Source organism: Maniola hyperantus, chromosome Z, assembly GCF_902806685.2.
Source record: "Maniola hyperantus chromosome Z, iAphHyp1.2, whole genome shotgun sequence".
Classification (NCBI taxonomy): domain Eukaryota; kingdom Metazoa; phylum Arthropoda; class Insecta; order Lepidoptera; family Nymphalidae; genus Maniola; species Maniola hyperantus.
This window is the reverse complement of record NC_048564.1, coordinates 416,912-431,951: the sequence shown is the minus strand read 5'-3', so window position 1 is coordinate 431,951 and position 15,040 is coordinate 416,912. Positions and strand designations below refer to the sequence as shown.

The 15,040-nt window shown below is 42.3% G+C and overlaps 1 protein-coding gene across 3 annotated transcripts in view; it reads right to left on the bottom strand.

The window, feature by feature from the left end:
- The window catches only part of LOC117995633 (otoferlin-like), a 97,238-nt gene that overhangs the window by 7,279 nt on the left and 74,919 nt on the right, over positions 1-15,040 (bottom strand). For 2 of the 3 annotated variants that reach the window (XM_069508959.1, XM_069508957.1), the window contains exons 12-25: positions 13,993-14,116; positions 13,342-13,613; positions 12,729-12,919; positions 11,554-11,751; positions 11,280-11,396; positions 10,827-10,979; positions 10,001-10,201; positions 7,661-9,046; positions 7,456-7,590; positions 6,776-7,218; positions 3,851-4,137; positions 2,953-3,151; positions 1,903-2,141; positions 820-1,099 (exon numbers count right to left, since the gene is read on the bottom strand). In XM_069508959.1, the coding sequence (XP_069365060.1) occupies positions 820-1,099; positions 1,903-2,141; positions 2,953-3,151; positions 3,851-4,137; positions 6,776-7,218; positions 7,456-7,590; positions 7,661-9,046; positions 10,001-10,201; positions 10,827-10,979; positions 11,280-11,396; positions 11,554-11,751; positions 12,729-12,919; positions 13,342-13,613; positions 13,993-14,116 (4,225 nt within the window). The remainder of the gene's footprint in view (positions 1-819; positions 1,100-1,902; positions 2,142-2,952; positions 3,152-3,850; positions 4,138-6,775; positions 7,219-7,455; positions 7,591-7,660; positions 9,047-10,000; positions 10,202-10,826; positions 10,980-11,279; positions 11,397-11,553; positions 11,752-12,728; positions 12,920-13,341; positions 13,614-13,992; positions 14,117-15,040) is intronic. The other variant, XM_069508958.1, reaches the window with a different exon arrangement.

Below are 15,040 nucleotides of genomic sequence, written 5' to 3'. Positions count from 1 at the left end.
ACATCTTATGTTATGTGCGTCTTAAGCAATTAAATATCACTAGCTTTAAGGAACACAACATCGAAGGAAAACATCGTGAGGAAACCTGCACGCCTGAGAGTTCTCCATAATGTTATCAAAGGTGTGTGAAGCCTGCCAATCCGCGCTGGTTCAGCAGCTTATAGACTATGGCCAAACCTCTCTCATTCTGAGAGGAGAGTCGTGCTCAGTAGTGAACTGGCGATGAAGAGCAAGGTGGCGTGATGATGATACACGACTACTACTTAATTGCCATAAGGAAAAATGTTTTAAAAGTGCAATCGAATTTTTGTAACTTATTCCTTCTTATAACTTAACAAAGTTATTAAAGTTTTTATAGTATGGTTATCAACATACCGGAACGCTAAATTACTTAGCGTAGCTTTTCTGTAGGGTAGATAGTAACTAGTCATGGCCGGAGCCACCTATCAGATCAGACCAGAGATAATTTATAAATTCCCATCTATAAGACTTGGACTCCCAAATCCCCATCTATTTCTATCTACTTAGAAGAGTGGAACCTCCCTGCACTTATAAGGACACAGCCCATACCACTGCGCTAATGAGGGTGGAAGGTTTGCCGGAACGTCTTAAACCCACTGATAAATTGTTACAGTAGCCGGGAAGAAGTATTGTACATCGATCTTTAGAATGAGATTTGGCTACGTAGAGCATTGTCTCTGTCACTCATACATCTATGTGACATTTTCCCGTTCTTAACGACAGAGACAATGCTCTACGATCTCTTTCTAAAGGTCGATGTACAATATTTCCTGCAGGGTACTATATATTTCTCCTTACTTTGGTTTGTCCAAGGGATCCGGTTCGCTACGTCCTAGCCCAGCGGGCGCTTTCTCAGCCTCCTCTACAGTCAGCAGATGGATCTCAGCCTCCACTTTGCCCGTCAATTCCATCTCTTCCGTATCCCGCTTGATATAGAAAGGCCACCAGCCTTTCACGCGCTTTTGCCTGAAGATGTTGACCATCGGCACGGAGCCATCGTTGCGCAGCATGTCCAATGTACACAGTTTTGAAGATTTGGCCCCGCGCGGGAACCGGTTCAGATCTAGTGTTACTGCCCCTAAAAGAATATAATAAACAAGTTGTCATTAAAAAATGTGATTGATTGTTGTTGTACAATACTTAATTACTTAGTATAATCTACGAGTATTATTAATGAATCATGTAAGTAGTACAATAATTTATTTAAATACTTATTAAAGATCGTGAGTCGTCACTACCGAGTAGCTGGTTGTTTTACAACATGGCGACAGTGGCAGCGGTGGGATGAAAATACGCTTTCCGTGAAATGTAGTAAACGATTGTTTGCTACATTAATTAAGCCAGATGCCTTTTCTAAGTTCTAACGCAGCGATGTGAGAGTTCTAACTCGCGCGCTATTTAGCGTCGTAGCGTAGGTCGACGGCGTGCATGCACGAAATTTGGATTAAATGTAACAGTTTTTAAACTTTGTGAGATTTCACTCCGTAATTTTTACAGGCTTCTTAAAGTTAGTAAGATAAGTAGCAGTGATACATATGAAAATGATCACGTGATATTTAGTCGACTGCTACAAAGTTCAAAAGAAGGGTTATGTGTTTCGTGTTAAGGGTTATGTGAAGGGTTAAGGGACATGTATGTATGCGCTTTTCTACGTCCGCTCGTAGCTTATCAACGGCTCAACCGATTTAGATAAAATATATATGATACATCATTAGATTCGTCCTATAGGCGCGAGTGTCACAGGGTACCTACATAAAATATTCTTAAACTGAAAATGGTGGAGTTTATGCGCTGTAATGTGCGTACTTAAAAAGATGCAGTTCAAACGACAGTCGGGGTTTTTTTGAAAACTGTGAAATACTGTCAACCTGTACTGCTTACCTAAGAAATCATCTGCTGAGAAATGGTCAGCATCCCACACCTGCAGCTCGAGCCGCGCCGGTATCTTGCTCTCACTCTCGTCCCATGAGAACACAGACTCTTTGCGAGTGATCACTATGCGCTCCTCGGCCTCCAGGTAGTTGAAAGGAAATATGAAACGCCAGTTGAAGTTCCCTTCCCCGGTCAGAGAGCGGTAGTGGATGTCCGAGCTTTGACAGTCTTCAGGGCCTTTCAACCACCTTCAAGATTACAAAGAACTGGTCAAGTGCGAGTTGGACTAACACACGAAGGCTTCGTACCATCGTACAAGAAATGCCACTTTTTTTGTTTATGACAGTGCTACCTAGTACCTGCCAAATTTCATGACTCGGCACGGTTAGTACCCTGTAGGTTTAGTCGGTTAACGGGAAGTACCGTGTAGGTTTTGCTTCCCTTGACCGGTCTTAAGAGATACGACGGACAGACAGACATACTGACAGACAAAGACGGTGAACTATACGCGGCACTTTGTTACCGCAAGCTGGCAATGAAATCATGATACAAGTGAAAACCCTAACTCCAGAAAGTCTAAGTGTGAGCGCGCACTGCGGTGCGGCGAGTTGCGGTGCGTTTTAACATCCGTAAATTTTCAGTCCGTTTCTATCTTTTTTTTATGTATGTACACCGATTTGTTCGATGTTTCTAGACCAATTTGCATTTTTTTAAATCAATAGAGGAAGTTTCCTTGGTGGTCCCATAAAAATTTCTGGATCCAACTCTTTAATCCTGATGCTGCAGACATACTGCCCGCTAATTTAAATCGATTAAAATCCGGTGCGGAATTAATTCCGGAGTATGCGCGCTTCTATGTAGTTCTATAGTTCACAGATTTTGTGGGGAAAAAACGTAAGGAAATTTACCGTGGTGTCGCTAGCTCTAAAGCGCTTGGTAAATCGTGTCGCTTACCTACGCGTTGATACAAGAAGATTTTTGCGGTTTGTTTATTCTTAAGCAAACTAAGGAAAAACAGACCATAGTCAGGAGTTGAAAGTGTATTTATTGAACACTTGCCCTTTCACGTATATGTCGGACATCTTCTCTCCAGTGAAGAACTCGTCGTCTTCCAGCACTACGTCATCAGTATTCCAGACGATGACTCTGAGTTCATAGGCTTTGGGCTTGCGAGCAGAAATATCTAGAGGGGGGCCGGGCAGGGGCATGTCCATCGGAAACATGTCCACCCACATTTCAAGTCGACCCTGTTCGATTCCTGAAATGTAGTTTGAAAGTTAAGGATCTAAATTTTTCGGGGCACTATCGTAACAATAGCACGCACAAAACACCTTGGTAATAAGATAAGCTGATTCATAGTTCCATGGTATAGATCGTAATAAATTTCATCTGACTAATCTATCAAGGCACAGCTCAAACTACTGGACGGATCGGCCTGAAATTTGGCATGCAGATAACATGCAGATAACTATTATGACGTAGACATCCATTAAGAAAGGATTTTTGAAAATTCAACTCCTAAAGGGATAAAAAAGGGGTTAGAAATTTGGCATGCAGATAACATGCAGATAACTATTATGACGTAGACATCCATTAAGAAAGGATTTTTGAAAATTCAACTCCTAAAGGGATAAAAAAGGGGTTAGAAATTTGGCATGCAGATAACATGCAGATAACTATTATGACGTAGAGATCCATTAAGAAAGGATTTTTGAAAATTCAACTCCTAAAGGGATAAAAAAGGGGTTAGAAATTTGTATATAGTCCACGGTATAAGTCCATGGTATATCCTAGTCATTTTTTTAAAGGAAAAATAGCGAGCAAACAAGCAGACGGCTCACATGATGTTAAGTGATTACCGTCGAACATTTACAGTACCAGAGGAACCGCCAATGCGTTGCCGGCCTTTCAGCAATTTGTTGATCCACCCCTTGAATAACCCCAAGTTTAGATTTACCTGGTTTGCTCGGATTGTAGAGGGAGCGGGTTTCGATATGCTCGGTGACGAGGTGGCAGCCCACACGCGGCACCTCCTGCCAGCGCCGCAGCACGTTCAGAGCCATCTGCTCTTCCACGGTGTCCGGGTCGGCGAACAGCTCGTCGTCCATCGGCATGTTGAAGATCGTGCGGCCGACCTTGACCCGCCCGTACTCGTAGATCGGCGGGTCCAGCTTGCCGTCCTTGCAGAGCTTCGCCAGAATCTGTGTAGGCTTCATAGCGTCCCGCCAGCGATTGTATCCTTGCCTAAAAAACAGTCAAGTGAGAGTCAGATTCGCGCACCGAGGGTTACGCACTAAAGTCGTATTTTTTTACATTTTGCACGATAAATCAAAAACTATTATGCATAAAATAAATAAAAATCATTTTTAAAATATACAGATAAAGCCCTTTCATATGATACCCCACATGCTATACTAATCTTACTTTGAAAGTTGAAAATACCAATTTTTGTTCATTAACATATTTTAATTTTTTTGTGCTGTAACCACGGTTCACGGTTTTTGGATTTTTCTCCTATGTGTGCTATAAGACCTACCTCTACCATCAACAGGAAGTACCCTATAGGTTTCTTGACAGACACGACAAACAGACAGACTACGAAGTGATCCTATAAGGGTTTCTTTTTTCCTTTTGAGGAATCCTAAAAACTAGTCAAGTGCGAGTCAGACTCGCATACGAAGGGTTCCGTACAGTAGCACCAATGACTATTTTGAATAATAACTATTCTAATTGTAATATACTTATACTCAAGATTATCAACAGTGCTGAATTATTTTTATTTGTTTATCTACACCCATGCTTTAAATCCTCTATAAAAGATTCTGAAACAGTTAGCTTATTGCCACCATTAAAACACCCAATATCTTAATAACCATTAAAGCATCCAAAGAGTGTTATAATGTTGTACTGAATTTCATAATAACACTCCTTTGTATTTTTTTCGATCTCTGCGCATAGGGCCACAGACAACAGACAGCCACATTCTTACTGCTTGATGCGTGGTATTTGTAAGAATTTCAAAAAAAGAACATTGTCATTGAACGCATCTTTCGCTACCAAACCCCGCGCCGTGCGCCGTAAAAAAAAGTAAAATATACGAATCCCCGCCATTTTTCTTCAATATTTTTACGTGATTTTTATTGTTTTGTTTACAATAAAATGAGCGATTCAAGCTTCGAAACCACACCGCTAGATATTTTAAACGCTGCAAAGGATATTTCTAACAAATTACTACCGGAAAATTCACGAAAGCACTATAAAAAAACGTATCAAGGTTTTATCAATTGGAAAATATGAAAGGGCAGTAAATCATTTTCTGAAGAAGTACTTTTAGTTTATTTTTAAGACCTATCAGAGAAATTTAAATCTTCATCCCTATGGACTTTCTACTCAATGCTCAAAAGTACGCTGAGTATTCATCACAACGTGGATATCTCAAAATATTCAAAATCAATTGTCTTGTTAAAACGTAAAGGAGAAGGCTATACCGGCAAGAAATCGAAAACGTTTTCACCTGATGAAATAAATAGGTTTTTAAGTCAAGCACCTGATCAACTATATCTAGCGATAAAAAATATAAATTACTACTACAATAAATAATTGTTTCATTAATACTTAGATGACAGATGTATTGGCTACTTGGTAGATATTCCTCGCTGTCAATACACAACAAGATTCTTTTGTACAGACAAGTCCTGATGCCCATTTGGACTTATGGCATACAGCTGTGGGGCTGTACCAAAAAAAGTAACATCCAAATCATCCAACGGTTCCAAAACAAAGTACTCAGGAATATTGTAAATGCACCCTGGTACATCAGAAATGATGATATTCATAGGGACCTTCAAATTGAATACGTCCATAAAGTTATCACCAAATCTGCCAAAGCCCACGACTATAGGCTTCACCACCACGTTAACGTTGAAGCAATCCAGCTGCTTGACGTAACGGAGTCAGTGAGAAGACTAAAAAGGACCACACCTTTTGAGTTAGTGTATAGTGATTAGTGATAGTGTACATAGTGTAAGTGCTGAAAGAACACGTGAACAAAGTGTCATATCTCAAATCAAGAAAGACTAAGATGCGTCAGTGGACAATTTCTTAGTATATAAGATAATTTATAAGTTTAGGTTAAAATAAAATTACTTATTAGTCATACATTAGGCTAGATCGTAATATAATTGAGTAGCTAATTGGCACTCAACAATAAGGAAAAAAAAAAAAAAAAAAAAAAAAAAATTAATACTTAGTTTACTTATTTGTATATACGTACTCAGTAATGGATGATGTTAGGCTACCAGTGAACAAACTGTTTCAGAATCTTTTATAGAGAATTCATATTATGGGTGTAGATAAAGTCTTGTATGCAACTGTTGATAATTAGGTATTAAAACACTCAAGTGATACTATTATCTATCTATAAACCCACTTTCGTGTTTTAGTACCCATCTTTATACAACAGTTGCATAAATAATTATAAAGTGCTCCTGATATTATGTCAGACGACAGTTTGATGAAAAGCCCCTGAGATACGGGCTTTCCTAGCTTGAATTCCAATGTACCTAATGAGTTTCACTGATAAAGATTTTCTAATTTATAAAGATAACAAGCAGTGATGGCCGATGGATAAGACGTCGTGTCGGTCTTCTATTCGGGAAGTCAGGGGTTCGATTCCGGGCACGCACCTCTCACTTTTCGGAGCTAGTGCGTTTTAAGCAATTAAACATCACGTTTTAAAGGTAAAGGAAAACATCGTGAAGAAACCTCTCTCTCAAAGGAAATCTTCTCAAAGATGTGTGGGAAGTCTACCAATCCACTGGGCCAGCAGCATGCCCAGTAGTGGGCTGGCGATGGATTCATGGTGACGTAGATCAGTACTCACTCCTCGTACTTCATCGGCAGTCCACACGTTGCCCTGTGGCGGCTGTAGAAGCGGTTCTCGAGATCGATCTTGGTTTCGCCGATCAGGTCGTCGGCTCCCAGCAAGTCCCAGTCGTACACCTGGATCGTCAGCAGGGAATCTTGCGGGAAAGTCGCCTCGATCTCAAAGCACTTCCCGAATACTGGGTTGAGCTGCTTCGACACATAGTTCTCCTTGTCGCTTATCTTTTTTGATCCTAGATGCAGAACTATATAGGGATCAGCTTTGCCGTTCAAGTCCATGGGGTGAATACCCGTAGCCTTAACGATGTAAACACGTACTAAAACATGTATGGGGTCGTTATTCGGGACACCTTGGAAAAATCCATGGTTGGGGTCAAAGCCCATTACTGTATGGTCATCGATTCCTCTTGGTAGCGGCCATTTATAAACTTTAATAGCGCCCTAAAACAAGAGTTTTCTCTTTTAAACAAGAATGGCAATTTGACTTTAGAGAGCAGGTACGTAGTGTAGCGTGAATATATAGAGAATATATAGACAGAAACACAAGCGAGGGGTAAGGGTACACCAAAAGGAATCAACGAACAAGAAAACACGGAAGAGAAGAAATCATAATAAGTATCGTGCAAGATGGAACGTGTCACATCGCTTTCCTTTTACAAAATGAGTACGAGAGATCACCTTAAATATGCCAACCACTCGGTTATCATCTTCACACTCGTCGTTGGTCTTTTTGCCGCGATACAACTCAAACGAGTGCAGCCACTCCTTGAACTCCTCATACTCCGGCACAGCTTCCAGCTCGTGCGGGTATATCTAGGTGTTGAAGAAAGGTCAGTCATTCATTATTTATCAAATTCCTAATTTATTTGCTTTACTACCTTACCTTAGTCAAAGCTGACTTGGGAATTTCATTCTTCTTCACGAGGGTACGACAAGGCGCCACTGACAAATTAGCAGCGAGCACGCGCGAGGGCCGCTTGGGGCGGGTGGGCTCCTGGTGCGAGCAGTGAGCTTCCTCGCGCGACGAGCCAGCTTCCCCGATGTAAGCCACCTGCGGTTCTTGCAAATAATCGTGGCGTTCTTTCTTATTTTCCTTTTCTCCTTCGATCATCGCTTCGACAGAGGCGAAATACTTCGTCCACCAATCCTTGCTACTTTCATCATCATCGATAACCGAATCCGCACTGGCCTTCCTCTTGGAGCCTTTCCCCTTCGCGCCGAGCTGTTTCCGCACGGGCTGGACTCTGGAGCCGTACGTCGATAGTCCTTCCCGAGTCAGCAGCGGACAGCTCTCCCTTTCGTTCTCGACGGTATAATACACATCGTCTTGAATAATGCAATTAGCGCGCAAATCTACATTTTCCAGTTGAATCAGTGACTTTTTACGTTCCTCTATTTCCCTCTCGCGTTTGCTCATCGGTGTGTAAATGTATTTGTGGATAGAGTTGATGGTGTGCGTCCCGACGAGTGTGACCCTCCCGAAGCTGCGGCAGTCCACCACGCGGATGGTGAGCGGCGGCCGGTACAAGTCCTGGTCGGGGAGTTCCACGTCCATGTACTTGACGGGGTAAGCGAAGTTCGGATTACGCTTCGCATTCTGGATCACTGTCGAGTATATAATGTTTCCAGCGCACTCGAGGTCCACCCGAGGTTTGTCCACGGTGAGCAAATGGATGCGTTTTAAATCACGTAAGCCCCAAAATAGCACTTCCAGTCTATATTTGGAGAGAGTCGGCCGAATCCCCACCGGCACTGGATAAACTATATCTTTCTTAACATCAGTCGGGGCTTTTCCGATTATCTCTTTGGGTGGCGGTAGTTCGGGTAGTACGGATGCATCTTGTTTCTTAGGTATTTCTAAAAGCTCAAATGCTGCCAAAAGTTCGCCAGCTTTAGAATCCCCTCTGGAGACTTCGAACCATTCGAGAGAAGGTGGGAATTGCCTGCTGTCGCATACTTCGTCGTAAGATTTTACGACAGGCCTGACTAGAGTTCGGCCTATGTATTCAGACTTGCCTACTTTGTCCTGATCGAATATTTCCACCACTACAGTCGGCGGATTAGCTTTGATGTAGACGACCGTGCTGTACAGAAGCACGTCGTTGAAGACAATGAGCTCGTCCCACGTGGGGCTCAGGGTCTCGTCGATCACTTGGGTAGTGCCGCTACAATCGCCAATAATTATTCTCGCGAATGGGTCCGACAGACCCGACGAGTCCGATCCTATTAAGGACCTCGCCTGATATATGTAGGCTCGCATTTGAAAACTCTATAAGAAAACGATACCATGCTATAATTCCTTTTTAACCGACTTCAAAAAAAGGAGGAGGTTCTCAATTCGTCGGAATCTTTTTTTTTTTTTTTTTTTTTTTTTTATGTATGTTCCCCGATTACTCAAAGACGCCTGGACCGATTTTGAAAATTCTTTTTTTGTTTGAAAGGGTATAGTTCAAAGTTGGTCCCATTTAAATTTGGTGAAGATCTGATGAACATCTTCGAAGATAGATACTGGAACTCCTCAACGGATAAGAGTAAATTGGTCGCGATCAGTGTAATAGCTTAGTAAACAGTAGATTTTTAACCAGTCCATGTATAATTCCATGGGGCCACTAAAAATTGTGAAATAAAAAATTTTTACAAAAAAAATAAAAACCGACTTCGATACACAAACACTAAAAATTGAAAAATAATTTAATTTATTACCGAATATATTATGTATACAAGAGTTAATATAGTTCCATAATAATATTTTTGGGGTCGGTGCCAATGAGGTGCCATTGTGGAGTCTCATAAAAATATGAAGTCTAGACGATTCGCGCAGCTAAAGCTAATTGGCACCGGCACTAAAAATATTATTATGGAACTATATTAACTCTTGTATACATAATATATTCGGTAATAAATTAAATTATTTTTCAATTTTTAGTGTTTGTGTATCGAAGTCGGTTTTTTTTTTTTTTGTAAAATTTTAAACAGTTATTTTGAAATAATACTATGAAGGCGCTATTCTGTGCCACGTGGCAGATAGCCGGCTGCAGCGGCAGACGCCATTATTTATCAGTATTAATTTTTATGAGACCGATTGTAACATACGACTGCAACTGCCGCTACGACGCGAGCAATGCCTTCTGCCATCACAGAACATGTCTGCCTCTGTCGCTGCGGTCTGCCGTGTGCCGTCTGCCACGTGGCACGACACCTTTACGTGTATTGTAATACTTACATGCCTTTCTGCGTAAAATAGCGCTGAGGGAGGGTGCGCCCTCAATATCTCAGCATTTTTAATTTCCGAGTTATGTTCGTATCCTATGGGAAGATTGTCAATGAAATGTTTCTTATCTTGGAGGACCCCCAGCCATGTGTAGATGCTGATCTTGGCCGGTATGGCCCAGCCACTCGGTAAGCTTGCCTTTTTCCCAGGCCACTACAAAATATAGGTAGGTACATTTCAGAGTAGGGACTGCCTCATTGATTGGTTGGCGTGTCGGTTGTGGACGATGAGGGCCTTGGTTCGATCCCGGACATGCACCTCTAATTTTTTGGAGTTATAAGCGTTTGAAGCAATTAAATATCACCTGCTTAATTGGTTAAGGAAAACATCATGAGGAAATCTGCACGCTGTGAGTTCTACATAATATTCTCAAAGATGCCTGAAGTCAGTTGCGCGGTCCAGCGTGGTGGACTACAGCCTTCTCACTCCTGACCCATGCTCACTCATACACACGCGCCGGCCCACTAACCGGCGATCCGTTGTGGTGAGAATGATGATGACCTACTATTCACATGACACGACAACGGCACCTAAAAATTTCCAAAACCACTATAAAGTAAAAAAAAATTGTTTCTACACGTGTATGTATGTTAAAGTCGGGCGAGCTTCACGCGTAGATTTCTAGTTTCTTTTATTATGCTCGCCCGACTTAAAATATTTTAGATTGGATCATTGATTTGGATGTAAACACCAGACCTGATGATATAAACCGCTGTCGTTTTTTTTGTAAACATTTTAAATTAATATTTTTTCCTGCTATAACAAAGTGTGTACCAACCTTCAAAAACGTTGTTTGTACTTTTCCACATAGTCTACCTGCCTCGTCTTGAGCCTCCGAGAAGATGAGGTCCCTGGCACTAATCCTTTGATAAGCCAAACGTTTACCGTTGCTTATCATCCATATAAAGATATCGGGCATTGAGGGTTGTGCCTACAATTCAATTATAGGGGTTATTAATACTAATTGTATATTAACTTCACGTTTTGTTTATATGTATAGTAGGCGACAGGTTGAAATGGCAATCGCGCCGTGAGACGGGGGACGCCCTGCACACCTGCACGTCACGGGTTGTGCGAGTGTGCAGAGCGTCCCCACACTGATTGCCATCTCAACCTGTCGCCAACTAAGTATATCTATTTTGGATAAAAAAATTGTCTTTGCAGCCACGGCCGAAGCCTCCCACAGGACAAAATCTATATCTGGTGTTCTGGATGGCGGGTGGATACTTACATCTTCGCACAAATGTTTGAGCCGGTTCAGGTAGGCGAAGGCGGTGCGTAGTTTGTCCTTCAGAGAATTTTTTGTTATCAAAGCTTTGAGGCTGCGCGTTAGACCGCTGATTTGTTCCTGTTGCAGAAAGTTACACTTATAAAATATTTGATTACAATTTTCATTTTCAAAAGATTCATTAGAAAGGCAATACCGTTTTTTTTTACTTTTTTATAGCGTATTAGTGTGCTACTACGTTAAAAACCCGTCTAGTAATGAATAAAAAAAAGCTTACAATTTCCGATATGCAGAGTTTGAGCCGCTCCCGGTCGAGCCTGGTGTTCCCGAGGGGCGGCGCGCCGCTCATGCGCGCCACGTACTTGGCACAGGCCGCGCTCACGGCCTCCAGCACGGACCTGGTGGCCGCCACGCACGTGTTGTCGGGCCCGCCGTCCTGCTCGGCCGCGCTCTGGGCGTCGCACAGGCCCTCGTCCTGCGCACATTGTTATACTAACTAAACACAATCCAATATCAATAAGCATTCACCTCATTTTGTGGTTATTATTATATTATAGCGTGCAAAACTCGGGTCAGTGCCCCGCCTACGACGACGTGGCATTGACTCCGAGTGGCCTACTTGCGCAACCTCTAGCGTCAGTCAGATATTTTATTCGCAATATATCGTAAACTTTTATAGATATAATTTTTCGCGTTATTTTGGTATCACATCAGTAATCATCAGTACTATCACCTGTCTTCGTTTTTACCAGCTTTCTGGTTACACCCTGTATGTTTCTGAACCAATTAGAAATTGTTTCTTAAAGAGCTTCCTGCACGGCCAAGCGGCTTGATGTCACGTACGCACGTAGATTTGTTTTGCTTGATCAAGTTGCTTGATGCTCCCGTCAAGTGGATTGATCAAGCAAATGGCACTTTTCTCATGTAACTTCGAACACTGTCCGAACGTCGCGCGTCAAGCAATAGTATAAAATTTCATCAATCACGCAATGCTTGACTGAAGCATGAAGCAAGCTTTATAAAACAAATTTATGAAAGTGAAAACTGCGTGCACGGACACGACACGGTGAAGTATAAACTGCTTCATATAAAATCTTCGTGATGTTTTGAATCCGTGCCTCGTCCGTGGGTCGTACGCGGCACGGCTCGTGCCCGCCACGAGCTGGCATGAATCACTCCTAAAACTATGACAACGTGGGTATGAGGGGCGTTCCCCCCTGCACGACGCATCTCATACCTCGACTGCCATCTCGACCTGCCTCTGAAAACCGAAAGGTCGCCGGTTCAAACCCACCCCGTTGCAATATTGTCGTACATACTCCTAGCACAATCAATTGGAGGGGAAAGGGGAATATTAGTCAGCATGATAAACTTGGCTAACATCCTTTAAAGCAATGACTACTTTGATGCGCCTGTCGCGAAGAATACAAACACTAGAAGCAGGATACGTACAAAGAGGTCGATGATGTTGGCGATCAGGTTAGAGTTGTACATGCGGCGGCGGTGGTCGGGCCACACGCTGCGCACGTGCATGCACGGCTTGTTGTCCCAGTAGGGCATGCAGTGGTACACCTTGTCGCCGCTCGACGCCCTCGCCGCGTGCGTCGTGCTCTGCCAGTACCCGATGTCGGAGCTCACGTCATCTACAACAGATGTTATCATCGCTGGCTCACTACAGAGCACTGGCCTCCTCTCGCTACGTCATAATAGCTATCTGCGTGGCAAATTTCAGCCCGATCCGTCCAGTAGTTTGCCTGTCAGTCAGTCACACAGACAAGCAGTCAGTCAGTCAGTAAGTCAGCTTTTTATCCATCCTCCATACTAATATTATAAATGCGAAAGTGTCTCTGTTTATTTGCTAGCCTTTCACGGCCCATCCGTTCAACCGATTTTGACGAAATTTGGTACAGAGATAGCTTGCATGTCGGGAAAGGAGATTTTTATCTTACTTTTATCCCGGAAAAGCAAAGAGTTCCCACGGGATTTTAAAAACCTAAATCAACGCGGACGAAGTCGCGGGCATTATCTAGTTTTATATATATATATATATATATATATAGATTACCTAGATTAACAGCCAAGTCCTTGGGTCTCCTGACCGATTCGTGGTGTCCGTCTAACGAGTTCCCAGCGTTGCCGATACTCAGCTCGAACTGTATGGGCTTCTCCGTCAACCTCCTGTCTATCATGTTGACGTCAAACAGGGCCGCGAACAGGAAGAACTCCTCGTTCTTCTCGAACGCTTGTTCGGTAATGGGCGTCACAGGTTCGATTTCAACCTGAGAAGCTGGTATCGCGACTGTGTCCATGATTTCTGTGCGGATCGATATGAGCATTCTGAAAGTTTACAAATAAGTTGATACGACGACCTCTATGTACGCTATGCACTAGATTGGACTACAAACGAGAATATTTTGAATAAATAGTTTATTTCTAAATAATATATTTCAGATAACTTAAGTTTACGGTAGCTGTAGGAGGTTGGAACCTTCTTTTAGGAGTAGGCGAACTACTCCTGTGTCAGAAGACACCGCTCTTCCTTACCAATATTATCATCAGCGATATCAAGCAAACGTGTGTGAGTTAGTATCAGATATGTGTGACATAGTATGAATAACTTTAAATACATAGCAAAAACTGCGAACCGGCAAGATTGGAACCCATGTCTTCTGAGTTCGCGCCCGACGCCTTGACCGCTAGGCCACGGTATACATACCTAGCTCGATAGGACACGCCTTCTCCCATCCCCATGTTGAGATCGGCGTGCTGGTCCAGCAAACTGTAGTCGCGTGTGGAGCCGTAGAAGAAGATATACGACGGCCCGAAGGTGGGCAGGAAACCTGGGTAGAGTTGGATACAAGCAGGCATTACTTTGTGGAAATCCATGATACACAAGTACAATACGGTGAGATCAGTCGCTATAATCCGCCTAGACAGGCAAACCACTTGAACATTGACGTCCTTAGCTGACAAATGACAGGTGCACGCGATTGGTTGATCAGTCGGCACGGGTGCAGGCCATTGGTTTATAAGTCAACCCTTGCTTCCTGGATTTGCCAACTTTTCTCCACTACACCGTTTAAGGGTCGAGGTGATAGCTGTCGGGGGCTCGACGCGGGCACGCACCTATAACTTTTCAGAATTCTGTCCGTTTTAAGCATTTAAATATCACTTGAGTTAAGGTGAAGGAAAACATCGTCAAGAATCCCGCATGCCTGTGAGTTCTCCATAATGTAGATAAGATAAGATAAGATTTATTTATTTGCTTTCATGTACATTTACATTAATTGACATGAGACCCTGTCGGGGTATTGCAAATACAATTTTAGGTAGGTACTTACAATAAAATGATAAATATTAAAGATACAATAAAAGGTTACAATTTAGAATACAATAAGAATAGGATTAAAATTATTATTACTACATATTAAATATTATTCATTTGCATGCTTATACATATATTATATTATGAGAATATAGGCTAGAACTTTTTTATAAAGCAAGATTAGTTCAAAATAAAAATAAGGTCAAAGTAAAATAGTATTAAATAATGTATCCGGTACGATGGCGTAGAAAGTAGAAACCGATCAGGGATTTAGTGAAACTAACATACCTCTTCCAAGTTAGCTCACTTCCTTCTTACACTGCATCATCACTTACAACCAGATGAGATCGCAGTCAAGAACTTGTATCACAATATGTATTAAAAAAGTTCTCAAATGTCTGCCATCCCGCACTGGGGCAGCGTGGCGACCCTACACCCT